The sequence below is a fragment of the Vipera berus genome (assembly GCF_964194415.1).
Source record: "Vipera berus genome assembly, chromosome: 3".
In the NCBI taxonomy this organism is placed as follows: Eukaryota; Metazoa; Chordata; class Lepidosauria; order Squamata; family Viperidae; genus Vipera; species Vipera berus.
Window position 1 is genome coordinate 38,182,618 of NC_138204.1, and position 14,549 is coordinate 38,197,166.

Sequence of the window (14,549 nt, forward strand, 5' to 3'; positions counted from 1 at the left end):
GGGCAGCATTGCGCTTCTCTTCAGATTCATGCCACCCAGCTCAGCCTCTCGGCACTGTGAGAGCACCCACTGCCTGCCAAAACCAGGCAGGCTGGGGGCTGGGCAGCATTGCGCAGGTAACATTGACTCTCATGTTGCTCATGGCATCCCCTCCCCCAGAGCCCACCAAGCTGGATATGTGAAGTAGGCGAGGGTCATGTGCTGGCCACTTCCAGGCAATGGTACATTTCTTCATTCCTCACGAAGGATGACACTTCCTCAGCTGCGTTTCTTGCCTGTTTTTCTCCCTCCCTCATTTCAAATATTTTCCCACCATTGGAAGGAAGGAAGAAAGGAAGGAAGGAAGGAAGGAAGGAAGGAAGGAAGGAAGGAAGGAAGGAAGGAAGGAGAGGGAGGGTCTGAGGGAAGTCCTGCCTTAGTCCTACCCTGCTGCCCTTTCACCACCCCCTTGCCTCCTCCTCCTGGCCTATCCTGGCGGGAGGGTGGTCTCCCATCCTATTACTAAGGAAGCTTTGGATACAAAGCCAGGTCTCCTCACATGGAGATGGAGTGGGCCTCCCTCTTGACTTTGCCCTCGTACCCATCATGAGCAACCTGGCTAAGGAGAGCAAGCAGAGCAGCAGCAGCCTTGAGGAGGTAAGTGCAGTTGGGTGCCCCCTTGGGGAAGTGGGGCTAGGCTTATTGCCACGGGTGCTTCAGAGCTGGGCATTTGACCTCTGCGCCACAGTCCAGCCCCCCCGCATAGCCTGAGAGGAACAGTGAAGCTCCTCCAGTGGACCATGCCTTGGCACTTGCCCCAGTCCCATCTCCTGCTTGACGTGAATGATGTAGAGCTGGCCATGCCTACCCAGTAGGCCACACACACTCAACCCAAGCCCACCCAGTAGGCTGCGCCCACCCTGGCCACAGACCCCTGGCCCCCCTGAGGGCAACCGCAGTGCTGATGCGGCCCTCTCACCAAAGAATATTAAGAGAACAAAGAGTCATTATTTTCATATAGTTTGTAGGAAAGCATTTCATTCATTACAACTAATCAGTTCAGATTTTCCTTTAATGTGATACTTTTTAATATCAATAAAGTTTACTGTCAGTACAGTCAATAAATAAAACTTCTGCTTACAACCTTGACCTCAGAAGGTGAGCAAATGAAGAACAAAGTTATTGCAAACCAGTTAAAAAGACTGAATATTAAGGGATTACTTCAAAAGTAGAAAATGTTACTTCATCTAAAATTGAGCAAGGCCAATAGCAAATTTGCAATTATTTAATGAATATTTACAATAGTTTTACACCACAAAATGTGGAAGTCAGAATTGTTTTTCCTCCCATAACTTGTACAGATTATATTTATATATATTAAAATTATTCAACAAGACCTTCTACAAATTTTTCTACAGGTAGGGGTAGACGTATTACAAAAACATTTATTTATACTCACATTATCAATACTGGGAGTTTTTGTAGGTGAGGAAAGTCCTAAAACAGAAAATATACATTAATATAATCAATCAGGGTATTCCTAATCTATGTTTTAAAGCTATGCAGTGTTTTGATTCAGAAGGATAGAGCACCCTCGGAGCACATGAGTGCTTTCAAAAACACTGTCACTATATTTTTAAAACAATGGCTTTTTTTCAGGATCATGCCAACAGTTGCTACATCTGCACCCAAATGTACATAGAAAGACCTTTTTCTTTCACATCTATAGCACTAAACAAAGCTATCCTGAATATCAAAACAAAAGAGTTAGACCTTTATAATCTGACAGTCTTGTCTAGCTATCAATATATTCACTTGGCAATTTATCAAGACTTCAAGTTTCTTGGAAACAAGAACCAAAAATATCTTTACTGCAGATATTACGTCTAAAAATTTTCAACTGGTAAGCAACAATAATAGTCCTTTCAAGCTATTAGAAGGACATGTTTCTTACTAAACATTACTAATGCACAATCCTTTTTCCCATATACCCTTTGCCTACCACAATAAATGGGAGGGAATTAATGTAAACATAATGACTAAGTCAAACCAGTATTTAAAAACTTCTCCTCTTGTTATTTTCAATGCCCCAATCAGAAAAGTGAATTTCAAAGATAGATTGTATGCCTTGAAAAGGCTTTGGTGAATAAATATTAAATAAGTTACCATGTTATCTGCTCCTGTACACTCATTCATGTACTGTATAACATGTTCTGAAGATTTTTTTAAAAAAATATAATCAGAAAAATCTGTGCTAATCATTCTATTATGAAAAAACCATCATCACTAAGTTAAAAGGATTTATACATTGTCCACCCATCTCAGTACCAAGCTAAAATTCTAAGCAAGGGGACTCACCTGGCAATGTAGATTTCCCACATAAATCTGTGATAACATGTTTTAATGGCACTTGAATGTTAGGGACAGCAATTTTTACATAAATATACACACTCACATGTATTCCCATACAAAAAATATATATTAACCCCCCCAACTAAATCAAATCAAACCCAACTCAAAGTCCGCCCCCCTTCCAATTCCAATGTTTGAAATATTGCTTTTAATTTTAAGTTGTCATAGGCACTATTTTGTATTGGTCCATTACCATTCTACCAATTCCCAAAAGATTTAAAGATGAATTTATTTGCATCAAGAGATTATTTGCAATTAATGGCAAACTTCCAAATTTTCCGAAAGGACAATGTGAAAATCAGTTGATCATCGACATAAACATATCAATAACATGGTATTTTCCAATTCATTTTTATATTTTAATTAGATCAATAGATCAAAAAATGGGGAGTATAACAGCTACTGTACTACATTACAGGAGAAGTTGACAGTTTTAGTACAAATAGAATGCTCAATGATATCTAGTAACCAAATGGTATTTTAAAAGATGCATGAATGTGACTTTACTGAATAAAAAACAAACACTTTCTACCATTACACTTCTACATTATCCTCAACAACATATAAACCCAGCAATGTTTGGCAGTGGATTTGTACAATGTAGCCATGTCAGCAACGATCAATTTGTATTTAATAAACTTTGCTAACAGAATCTATTGCCATTTCAAAATACAATTATCACAACTATAACTGTATATAACTCTATGTAGTAATGCCAATATTAATATCAAGCCCATAAATGAAAACAAGCTTATATGATATTTCACAATAGTTAACTGATCCTTACTGACATGAGATTAAGAAGTCAAAATAACAATAAAAAGCCATATACATAAAAAGACAGTGGACTAAGACAAACAAAGAGACAATCAACAAACCACAAGTGAGGTCTTTACATGGCACCACTAAGTATACAACTTTTACATATTTATGTTCCTATGAAAGTCTTGCCAATCAGATATAAATGGAAAATTTTTTTGCCTTTGAAGAAATGCAGATACCTGACCTATAGAAACACTCACTGCATCTTCTGAAAGACTCATAGGAGATTGGAAGATGCTTTTTACATTATTTTTTTTACCATGAATGTAGAAATACAAACTTAAGAGTAGCAATATGGGCAACCACAGTAAGATAATATGTGCATTTTGTCAAAATTCCAAAATGCTACAAATGCATATTTGCATCAGATGTACTGATGCAAAAAAAAGTAATCACAGAATTTGCAAGATTATATCATATGCCATCATTTTGGCATCATTGCATTTTGTTGTCAATGTCACTAGATTGTATTAAGAAGTACTACATTGTGTTTAAACGCAACATAGGCATTTTAAGTTATAGCAAATTCATTACATACCTCCTCTTAGGATAAGCAGTGGCACCTCTGCTCCAACTGGGAACTGCTTCAGTACTTCTACTACCTGGATGTGTGTTAAATTCTGTACATTCTGATGATAAATCTCTTTAATTACATCCCCTTTCTGAAGTCCATGACACCACTGGCTGTCTAAAATCATCTTCACCTTTTGTCCTGCAGGACTATCAGCTATTGCAAATCCAAAACCTTTAGGTCCCTTGATCAGAGGAATTGTGACCATTTCTGTTTGAGAACATCCTGAAGAAGACCCTGTAGCCCTTTCTTCTCCAAAGTCTATTGCTGAAGGACCATTCAGGCGTCCATTGACTAATATGTGTCCAGTTTTACTATTGTGATCCAAAATCACTGTTCCTGGGATTAAATCCTGACTGAGTATACAGGTATCTCCTTTTGTAACTGGCTGGCCATTTAAGACAGGAGTGGCTGTAACAATATCTACAACAGGATCTTCACTTTCATCAGGCAGAGGATATCCACGACACAATGTCATATTCACATACTGATTGACGGGAACTAATTGAAACATCTGGACAACATCAGCATGGGTATGGCCAAGGACACATGTACCATTTATATCTACAATGACATCACCTATTAAAAATGAATAAAGTATTAACACAAATATATTTGCACGTATTAAAATAATCTTAGTAACGTCATTGTGGAGAATTATTTTTTATTTATTTATTTGTATTTATATAGCCACCCATCTTACAAAAAACTTAGTAACCTCATTGTGGAGAATTAATATTTGTTTGTTTGTTTATAATATTTATATAGCCACCCATCTTACAAAAAATTTTGGGCATCTCCCAATCAATTTTTTGCCTTGAACTTAATTTGTATTTGTTAAGACTTGACATTTAAATACTCTTCATTTTCTTTGGATTTGGGGCATGTTTATGTGCTTCAAAAGTGAAAAACAGAATGTTAGGGTAAGACTAATATGCTAATGTATTGAAGTCTAAATTATATATGACTTTTTTATTCAAATATATTGCTAGAGTATACAACCCATGACCCCTGGGTCATCGTTTCATAGATATTTCCTTACCAGATTCCTCAATGTCTTCAACAGCAGCAGAGCTTCTAATGTACTTGAAAAGTTCTTAAAAAATCAGGCAGATATTCAGAAATGTATTTGCTTTAAAAGTAGCTTATGTTGAACTGTATAGCAGTCAAACATCAGGAGCTGACCACAGAAAATGTTTTCTGACATTTTGTATGATCTCATAAAATATCTTATGATCATATCATAAAATGCTTTCTAAAAATTGTTAAATTTCAATTCTATAGGTGTCATGGCTGTCAAGATTTTGGATGTATTCTGTAAGCCCATTTGAAGTACTTTGATTGAAAATTTTTTGCCTTATGATGCACCTAACTAAAGGTATGCACTAGGCTTTAATGCTTTCTCCACTCCTATTTAACATCTACATAAGGCCACTGCTCTATGAGGTGCCTTAGCTTTTGCATTTTGTATTTATTATAGTTTTTTCATTGTATTTTTATATTTCTATATTGCTAGCTGCCCAGAACTATGAGCTTAAGATGGAAGTTGCATAGAAATTTTTGTAATAAATAAATGAATTTTAATTGGGAAAGAAAAAAAGGATTTGTTCCTGAAAATCTAAAATACCAAACTCTTTGTGTGAATTGTAAAACCTCAAGTTTACCTGATGAAATTTTGCCATCTTGTGCAGCAGGTCCATCCTTTAATACATTCTTCACCTGTAGAAATTCATCTGGCCTATCTCCACCAATTATTGTGAATCCAAATCCCATAGTACTTTTCTTCAGTGATGTTCGTATTAGTGTCCCTATCAACTGGGATGGATCTCGAGTAAAGAAAGGTTTTGCTTGTTCTGCACATAAAGAAAATGCTTTTAGGCATGTCTATTCAAAAATTGGGAGTGCAGATTAAGGCAATTAATATTGCAGTGATAAACTATTTTGAAATGTCAGATAAAAACTTTCTGGATGCAGACCAGCATTAAAAACATGGATAGATTTATATTATTCTGTTCTGTTCTGTTAAATAACTCTTTATCAGCACCTAATGCTGGGACATGTCAAAGTCTTCCTTCCATCCATCCATCCATCCATTTTCATCATTAAAAGTATAATGTTCTTGCTTTTTTCACAGAGAAAAGAACTTTAAAGATACATAGCTGGGATGTTTTGCTTATGTGATTAACTACGAAAAATGTCTAAGAACTTTTCTTTTTTTATATACTCTGCCATTTTTAAAATGCTTTCAGTGAGTAACAAAGCCTGCAGTTAGCAGCAAATCTTTGATGTTATACTAACTGGATGAAAAATTATTTACATTATTGTTGGCATAGAAAACAATATGTTAAAATGATAAAAATATAAACGTTACGAATTATTTCCAATTCAAATTTATACCAGTACAAATATTAGCTAATTGTTTCCAGAAAGCTAACATAAAGAGACATGGTGATTATGATGACATATATATTCTTAAGTACATTTCAGGTTTTAACAGTAGCCACTGAAAACTGCACCTGGATTTGACAAGCCTCCATCAGTCTGTCCTAGCTGTTTTTTCCGTTTTGCTTCCAAAACTGGGTTTTCAAATTGAGTTTTCTGGTTGATGTGACTGCAAAGTACACAAAATGGTAGTGCAAATGGAATTACAAAATATTTACAGGAAAAATATCCCATTGCTTTCTGCATTATAGGATACTGCTGTCCATTCTTTAAACTTTCCAAAAGGCAGAGGTTCTTACCAAAAATCCAGCAGAACCTCATTTCAGTAATTGCTAAGCTTCAACACTTTAATACTTGCATAATTAATCTGAAAAACCCAGGCTGTTTTCCAAAAGCTAGTAGCATACTTCCATTTGAATACAAAGAATCAAATTGTTTCTAGTGATCAACTAACTGAGATTTGAATTCAAACAAGTGACCAAACTTAAATTCAATTTAGGAAAAGAGAGAAATTACAAGTGCTGCCTATTTCTTAGTATGTTGATTTAGATAATAAAAGGTCACAAGAATAATTATCTGATAATTAGTTGTAAAGATTGGGTCTTAAATCATTATTTTCTTATATGGGGGATAAGAAAATTTTTGGATCAAGTTTAATTTAAAGCAAGAAAATATTTATTTCTTAGTCTATCACAAATTTGGGTGGAACTACAAATAATAACGAAGAGCACAGATTGATAAGCCACATAAAAGAAAAAAAACATTTGTTAACAGTCATGATTTTTGTTATTTCTAAATTACTTAAGTTATCTTGTATCTACTTTGTTGATTCACAATGTTTAAAAAGAAAAATAATAATAAAACAATATTCTAGATATTTACTTGGTTAAGAAAATAATGTGCTCTAAATTGAAACATTCTACATATTCAGAATAAAAAACTGTCAAGGCCCAACATCTTATTAAAATAGTATGTAAAACTTTGATAAAATTATAAAAATTTCAAATATATTTTATGAGATATTCCCAAATTCCCTTACTAATAAAATTATTAATAATGTTCAAGTAGAGATACTATATTGCAAAGAAAATGTGTCATTAAAAATAGTGGGTACTTTATCATTTTATTTAAATGCTATTTAGTTTTCTAGTATTGTTCTCATACAGGTAGTCATAATTGGGACTGGAACTTCTGTCATTAAGAGATGCAGTCATTAACTCAGTCATGCCTAATTTTACAATCTGTTTTTTCCATGATCACAAAGGGAATCAAAGTGATTGTTAAATGAATCACACTGTCATTAAGTGAATATAACTTTGTCCATTGACTTTGTTTGTGAGAAGCTCCCTGAAAAATTACAAATGGCAACCATATGTCCCCAGGATGTTGAAACCACTGTAAATAGATGCCAGTTGCCAAGCATCCAAATTGACCGGGAGACACAACATGACAGAGGATGCTGTGACAATCGTAAGGGCGAGGATTGGTTGTAAGTCACTTTTTTCAGCAGCATACTAACTTTGAACAGTTGTTAAACAAATGGTCGTAAGTCGAAAACTACCTTTATTTGTCTCTTTCCCCCCATTAATTTATAATATCTTTATTCTTTCACTCCCTTTTTCCAATTTTGTAATCCCTTAATTTGGGGTAAAATCAGGGTGACTAGATGGAGCTGAACGTTTACTGGCCGGATGCCGTTCCCGGTACCACACAGAGTTCCCAGCAGATATTTTTTCTTTGCTCCCTAGGAGAGAAATATTTGCCACTACCTAGGACTGAACTCTCAACCTTCAGAGTGGGAGGCGAGCATCTTTACCACTAGGCCACCACACCACCTGTCCATTCTTTATTCATTCTACAAATTCAAGCAATGCTCATATTTAGACACCTCAGTAGTATACCTACCCTAAAACAGAATTAGATGATAGGCAAGTTTAGAGAACGCTTCATAAAAAATGTGAAATGGGTGGACTTTTGGAAGGTTTATAAAACAATAGCCTGGTGATAGAAAACATTTTTTTGAGATCACAAGATAGAATAACCATTATTTATTCCAATTACTTCATTTAAGCATTTCATCCCTGGATAAAATGGATCATTTCGGCTGGCGTGGTCTAGAAGAGGAGCATTTTCTGCTGTGCCTCCTGCCCTTTGGAACATCATTCCCCCTCAAGTGGGATCTGCACCCACCCTTCTGACCTTCTAAAAGTCCTTGAAAACATGGCTATGCCAACTAGTCTTGGGCCCCAATTGGTGTGAGACACTTTGAGGTGGCTAATGGAATAGATAATACCCCACCTCCTTCCCGTGCACACTTTGCTCCCTCCCTCTCCATCCTGGTTAATTTTATTTTAATTGAATTTTAAGTCTATGTGTCAATGCTGCTAACATCGAATGTTATTGCTTGACAAGAGATGAAGAAGTAGCTATTTCATATGTTAAACTTGTGTATTGCTTTAAGACTTGAGTATTTAAAGTTGGGAGGAGGGAAGAGTAGGAATGCACTTTCAAGGTCATTTGTCTCTCTAAAGAAGATAAGGCTTTGGCGGTTCTTCTAATGGAAGGGAAACTGATTCTTTAAATTAATTGGAGAATATGATTAATGACAAAATTAGAAAGGTGGAGAATTGCGTTTTAATATATTTTGCAAGGGGCGGAGATTTCAGATTCCAGCTTCCTTTGAGCAAGCATTTGCCGGTGTATTAGGCTATTAAAGGACTTTTAAGGTAAACAATGCCTCAGAGTCACTTGAAAAGCCCATTATGTCAGAAACTTGATACTATGATTCTTATTTGTTAACTTTTTATAGGGCATTTTAACTGAATGTCTGTAAGCCACCTAGAGTCGCCTCTGGTGAGACGAGCAGTATACAAGTTAAATTATTCCTTGTTCCATCAGTCCTTGTTTTCTTATGCTTTCTTTTAAACTACTGTGTATAGTCTTTGCACTAGGATAAATTGGGATGACTACCAGCCAGTGTTAATAAATGCTGTTACTCAAAATGTTTTTTATTTCCTTTTTAAAATTCATGTAGTCCATTGAGAGCACATAGCTAATCGTTATTTATTCTCCTAAAAGATAAGTAGATGGTATAGGGTTTCCTGCCTGGGTAGGGGGTTGGACTCCAAGGTCCCTTCCAACTTTTCATTGTTGTTGTTATTGCTATTATTATTATATCTACTTATTAAATTTCCAGAAAAGGAAGAAAATATTAACTAACTAGTCATGCTTTATAATAAAACTATTGCTATACTGTGTACTGAACAAATATATATATCAGAGTCCCTCTATGAGGGTGATAGCACTTAAGAAGTGGAAGGAAGGGAGGGAGGGAGGGAGGGTTGGTTGGTTTTGGTTATTCAATCAATCTGGACTTTCAGCAACTAGGCAAAAAAACTTACTCAACATAGTATGTTCCATACTGAGGGTCTTCTATTTTCTCCCAGCCATAAGGAAGCTCTGTAATTAGAAGAGAAAAACTGATGAGCTTATTTCTTATTTTTTTTATCCCAGTTATATCATGGAGATGCAGGACAATGTACTATAAATTTTTTAAAAATATTGTAATATTTTTTTTTACAAAAATATTGTAAAAATTTCAAAAAATTATTCAATATAGGTGACATGGAAACCAATTACGTAAACAATGTTCACTGAATTAAACCCTGGTTCAGAAACAAGTCAACCTACGTATCAATTTAGCTGTCTTTGGTCTATTTGGCAGTGTCTTTTCAAGCTTTTTAATTCTTTCATTATTGTCACAGACCAGTGTTATATGATAGCATTTGTGATGGCATTTCAGGCATTCAGCAACTGGCACATTTGTAGTTGCCTGTGATCATGTGACTGCAATTTACATTGTTTCCACTTTTTAGCAAAACATCCAATAGCGAACAATGGGTTCACTTAACAACCGTAGCATTCACTTTACGACTACATTATTCGCTTTATGACCATGAAGTTTAACTGCCACAAAAAGATACTAAAAACAGGTCCGGTCACACGGTGATACACTTTATGACCATCACAACGTAAGATTCTAATGGGCAGAATCTATTACAATTGTAAGTCAAGAACTATCTGTACAGTCACTTCTCTAAGCAGAAACAAAACAAAATTGAAACAGTTTTAGATGGTTCAAACTGGGCCTTTACTCAATAATATTGCTTTTATCCTTTCCTTATTCACACAATAGCTTCATTCACACAAAATAATTTAGCTATAACATTTTTCATCATTTGACTCACTTCATGCCCTGACCTTTTCTTGTGCCAGACCATTATAGTCTTACCAATCAACACCAGGGATACTAAAAGTATATTTCACTTCCTTTTCCCCACTGCTATAATGATTTAAAACAAACAAACAAAAAAAAACCTGGTGTGATTATGGTGAGTGCCAATCCAGCCTGTCTCAGGGACAATTCAACCCCCTCAGAACATCATCATCATCATCATCATCATCGAGTTAGAAGGGACCTTGGAGGTCATCTAGTCCAACCCCCTGCTCAGGCAGGAAACCCTATACCATTTCAGACAAATGGCTGTCCAGTCTCTTCTTAAAAACTTCCAGTGTTGGAGCATTCACAGCTTCTGGAGGCAGGTTGCTCCACTGGTTAATTGTTCTAACTGACAGGAAGTTTCTCCTTAGTTCTAGGTTGCTTCTCTCTTTGATTAGTTTCCATCCATTGCTTCTTGTCCTGTCTTCAGAATAGCTTGACTCCCTCTTCTTTGTGGCAACCCCTGAGATATTGTTTCAGTATCTTTGTCATCTTTCTCTTCTGTGGCCAGAGTTGGAAAATCAGCAGAGACATATAACCATGTGGTTGAAGAAAATCCATTTTCACAGTCACCTTAGAATTTCACCTTGATCAAGAATGTCAGAATAGACAATCTTGAGGTGGAATTTGTATGACATGGTGAAACTGATACTGCCTAAATCTATGGTGTTAGCACTGTTCATTTCTTTGTGCAAGAGAATTCCTTCCATGGATCAGTCAAGCGTATTGAAAACATTTTGCACATTTTACCAAGTTTATAATATCTCATTAGTTCCTCAAGTCAAACTTAACTCCTGGTAATAACCTGGGATACATCCATAAAAAAATTCTTAGAATAATGCCATTTTACATTTACACAATTATAGTCTTATTTGTTGAGTTTTTCCAAACCAGTATTAAAGATGATAATACTTTCATAAATTTATAGCTTCAGAATCATATTAAAAATAAAAAATAACTAGATGTTATTTTATTTAAGTGACTTGACTTTGGTCTGGCAGCATAAAGGAGAAGCAAGGATGACGAAAGCAGCACTGTCATGATGTAAGGACTGCAGATGTAGAAATGGTGGAGTCTGCTTTTGTAATTTTGATGAAAGCAGCAAAATTCTGTAGACACACTCAATGTTATTTATGCTTCAAAGAATGCTTATATTAGACCACATACAAGAACTGTTAATTAAAATATGCATTTTTCCATTTAAATAAAGATCTTAATTTACACCTCATTCAATTGCACATTATTTTTAAAAAAAGCAAATAAACCAATCTAAACCCAACATCCAAAACCCAACTGCATTTCAACCAGTCAGATATAAAGTTTAAAAATGGTATGGAAATAAAGTTCATCTTGAATCTAAGTTGTTTGTTATCTGCCTCAATACATATTGAGAAAAAAAGCATTGCATAATTCATTTATTTGTGTATCCTCCAAACCCAAAAATAATATGTTTTGCATAATCATTTATAACAGCAAACGTTCACTGCACAGAACACTTCTATGAGTAAAAGAATCACTCCGGATTCAGAAAATTATATAATAGTACTTTTAAAAAAATATCATATTATAATTAAACAAAAGTTCAATATACTGACTCGTAACCAAACACTTATCATCACAGTTTAATCTGCAGAAAATACATAAGAAATTTAAATGAATTATTGCATTTTTTATTTTTGTTGTTATGTTAAAGTCTTTAAGGCTCTTTAGCGTGTATTATTTAAATATTTTAAAATGTATACTTTTTCTTGAATAGTTTTAAATGAAATGTGTGAGTCTTGTTTCAACTGTTACAACCTGTTATTTTTTTTAAAAAAAAATCTTTCTAAAGTTTTCAAAAAAGATTTATATTTACAACATTCACTTAAAAGTATACATTTCTCATTAGATGAAATAGATAATTTACAATCATACAAAGGAAAAAAAAAGCTTTGGCTGAGCTTTTAATGGATTTTTATTTTACCCATTAGGTAAAATGTTATTATTTTGAAGCTGTAGAATTTGATTCTAAGATGTCTAAAAAAAATACAGCACATGATTCCCATATCCTATATTTTAAGATTTACAGTCAACAGTAAATGAACCTGCAATTAAGACATCAGCCACAGACAAGCATTTGGTAAAGTCATGAAATTCTGGGAAAATATATTCAGATGCTGTGATATGTCTATATTTACGAAAATCAAAATCATGAAGATATTGTTTTCCCTGTGTCATTCTATGCAATGTTGTACTTTGAAGAAGTAGCATAGAAAGCAAAGAAGCACTGAAAGCATAGTAGCATAGAAAGAATATTAATATTTTTGAATGTTGGTGTTGGATCAGACTCTTGAAAATACCACTGATAGCAAGGAAAAAACAAACAAATCAACAGAGTATTCACTTGAGGCATAAATGACCAGGCTCAAATTATTCTACTTCGGATACAGTATGTGAAGCCTCTGGAGAAGACTCTGATGCTGGAAAAGATGGAAAGGAAAGAAGAGGATGACCAGCAGTAAGGTGGAAGAACTTAATTGCAGTAGTGATATGTGCACTCTTGGAAGATCAGAAGGAGCAATTGGGGACAGATACACCTACAGAAAATCTATCTGTGGTGACTCCACTTCAACTCCAACCTGATGGCCCATAATCAATCAATAAAAAGCCAGTAGGAAAAATGTGAGCACTGTGTTGTGGAGTTTCTTAGGGCTTAAGACTCTCTCCCTTCCTATTTAAAAATCTATATGAAATCACTGTGATTTCATCCATCAGTTTGAGGTGAGACAACATAAATTTGCTGATACTACTCTGTTGTATACTGCCAGCCTGAAATTTTTTGGGGTGGTGGGTGGGCAGATAACAGAGAATGAGACTGACTGAAATTGCAGTTCTGGGAAGCAAGAAGAACTGGCATGCTCATATTTCTACCCAATTGGGTTACTGCAGTTCACTCTAGTTACAGTTGTCTTTCAAAACATCTAGAAATTGCTATTGGTTCAAAATGCAGCAGCCCACAGGTTAATGCAGGGGTGTCAAACTCAATTTCATTGAGGGCCGCATCAGCATTGCGGTTGCCCTCAGGGGGCCGGGTGGGTGTGGCCAGGGGGGCGTGGCCTACTGGGTGGGCATGGCTAAAGTGCATATGGCCTACTGGGTGGGCGTGGCCAGCTCTACATCATTCGCATCAAGGGTGCCTATGGGGGCCTGGGCAGGAGTGGAACAGATCTGAGGGTCTCTGGCAGGAGGAGGGTCTCTGGGCCAGGGCCAAGGCAGTGGGGGCCGTTCCCTCACTGTTTCCAGGATGGCTTCGCGGGCCGCATGAAACCACTTCGCGGGCCAGATCCGGCCCCCGGGCCTTGTGTTTGACATGTCTGGGTTAATGACTCTTTGTGCCACAACCACATAGCATTTCTTTTTGGGTTACCTCACAGATTGCCAGTAATTATCCAAGTACAATTCACAGCATTACCCAGTATTACAATATTCAGTTGCAGCCCCTACATTCTGGAATGGTCAGATGCCTGAAGTGGGAGGGCAAGTTATTCTTATTCTAAGGAAAAAAAATTCAATAAAACAAAATAATGATCAAATGTGAATACTGATGCTATGGAGATAAAAAAACAAGCTGAAGTGTTTGGTGTCATGTATTGCAGATTGCCCAGATGGAAGGTCTTAAATTGGAATAATAATTGGGAACCACCATTTCTGGAGCAGAGCACTGGGAGGCCTCTTCAGGTGCTCCAGCTGCAGGCTGACCTTGAAATATAGGAGGAGGTATGAGGATCCTTGCTATGGAAAGAATTGATCAGAGTGCTTGAGACAACAACAAGGTTACAAGGATGTGATAAATCTGAATCAGAGACTATAATGCAGAAGCAATGTGCAATTTACACCAGGAAAGCTTTTTCCCAACAATTCAATAAACATGAAGTAAACCCTACATAATAAGGTTTAGATAACTGGATCCCGAGCTTCTTACCTCCATCTTCACAGTCTTCAGGTGCTTTGGCCTTTTTACACAGACGAGGATCCAGCCAGGTGGTAGTTTTCGTATTGTGGCTG

The 14,549-nt window shown here is 35.9% G+C and overlaps 1 protein-coding gene across 3 annotated transcripts in view; it reads right to left on the minus strand.

The window, feature by feature from the left end:
- The window catches only part of MAGI3 (membrane associated guanylate kinase, WW and PDZ domain containing 3), a 115,567-nt gene that overhangs the window by 44,829 nt on the left and 56,189 nt on the right, over positions 1-14,549 (minus strand). For all 3 annotated transcript variants that reach the window (XM_081323921.1, XM_081323920.1, XM_081323922.1), the window contains 6 exons: positions 14,467-14,546; positions 9,628-9,685; positions 6,301-6,395; positions 5,449-5,637; positions 3,752-4,363; positions 1,439-1,476 (listed from right to left, as the gene is read on the minus strand). In XM_081323921.1, the coding sequence (XP_081180047.1) occupies positions 1,439-1,476; positions 3,752-4,363; positions 5,449-5,637; positions 6,301-6,395; positions 9,628-9,685; positions 14,467-14,546 (1,072 nt within the window). The remainder of the gene's footprint in view (positions 1-1,438; positions 1,477-3,751; positions 4,364-5,448; positions 5,638-6,300; positions 6,396-9,627; positions 9,686-14,466; positions 14,547-14,549) is intronic.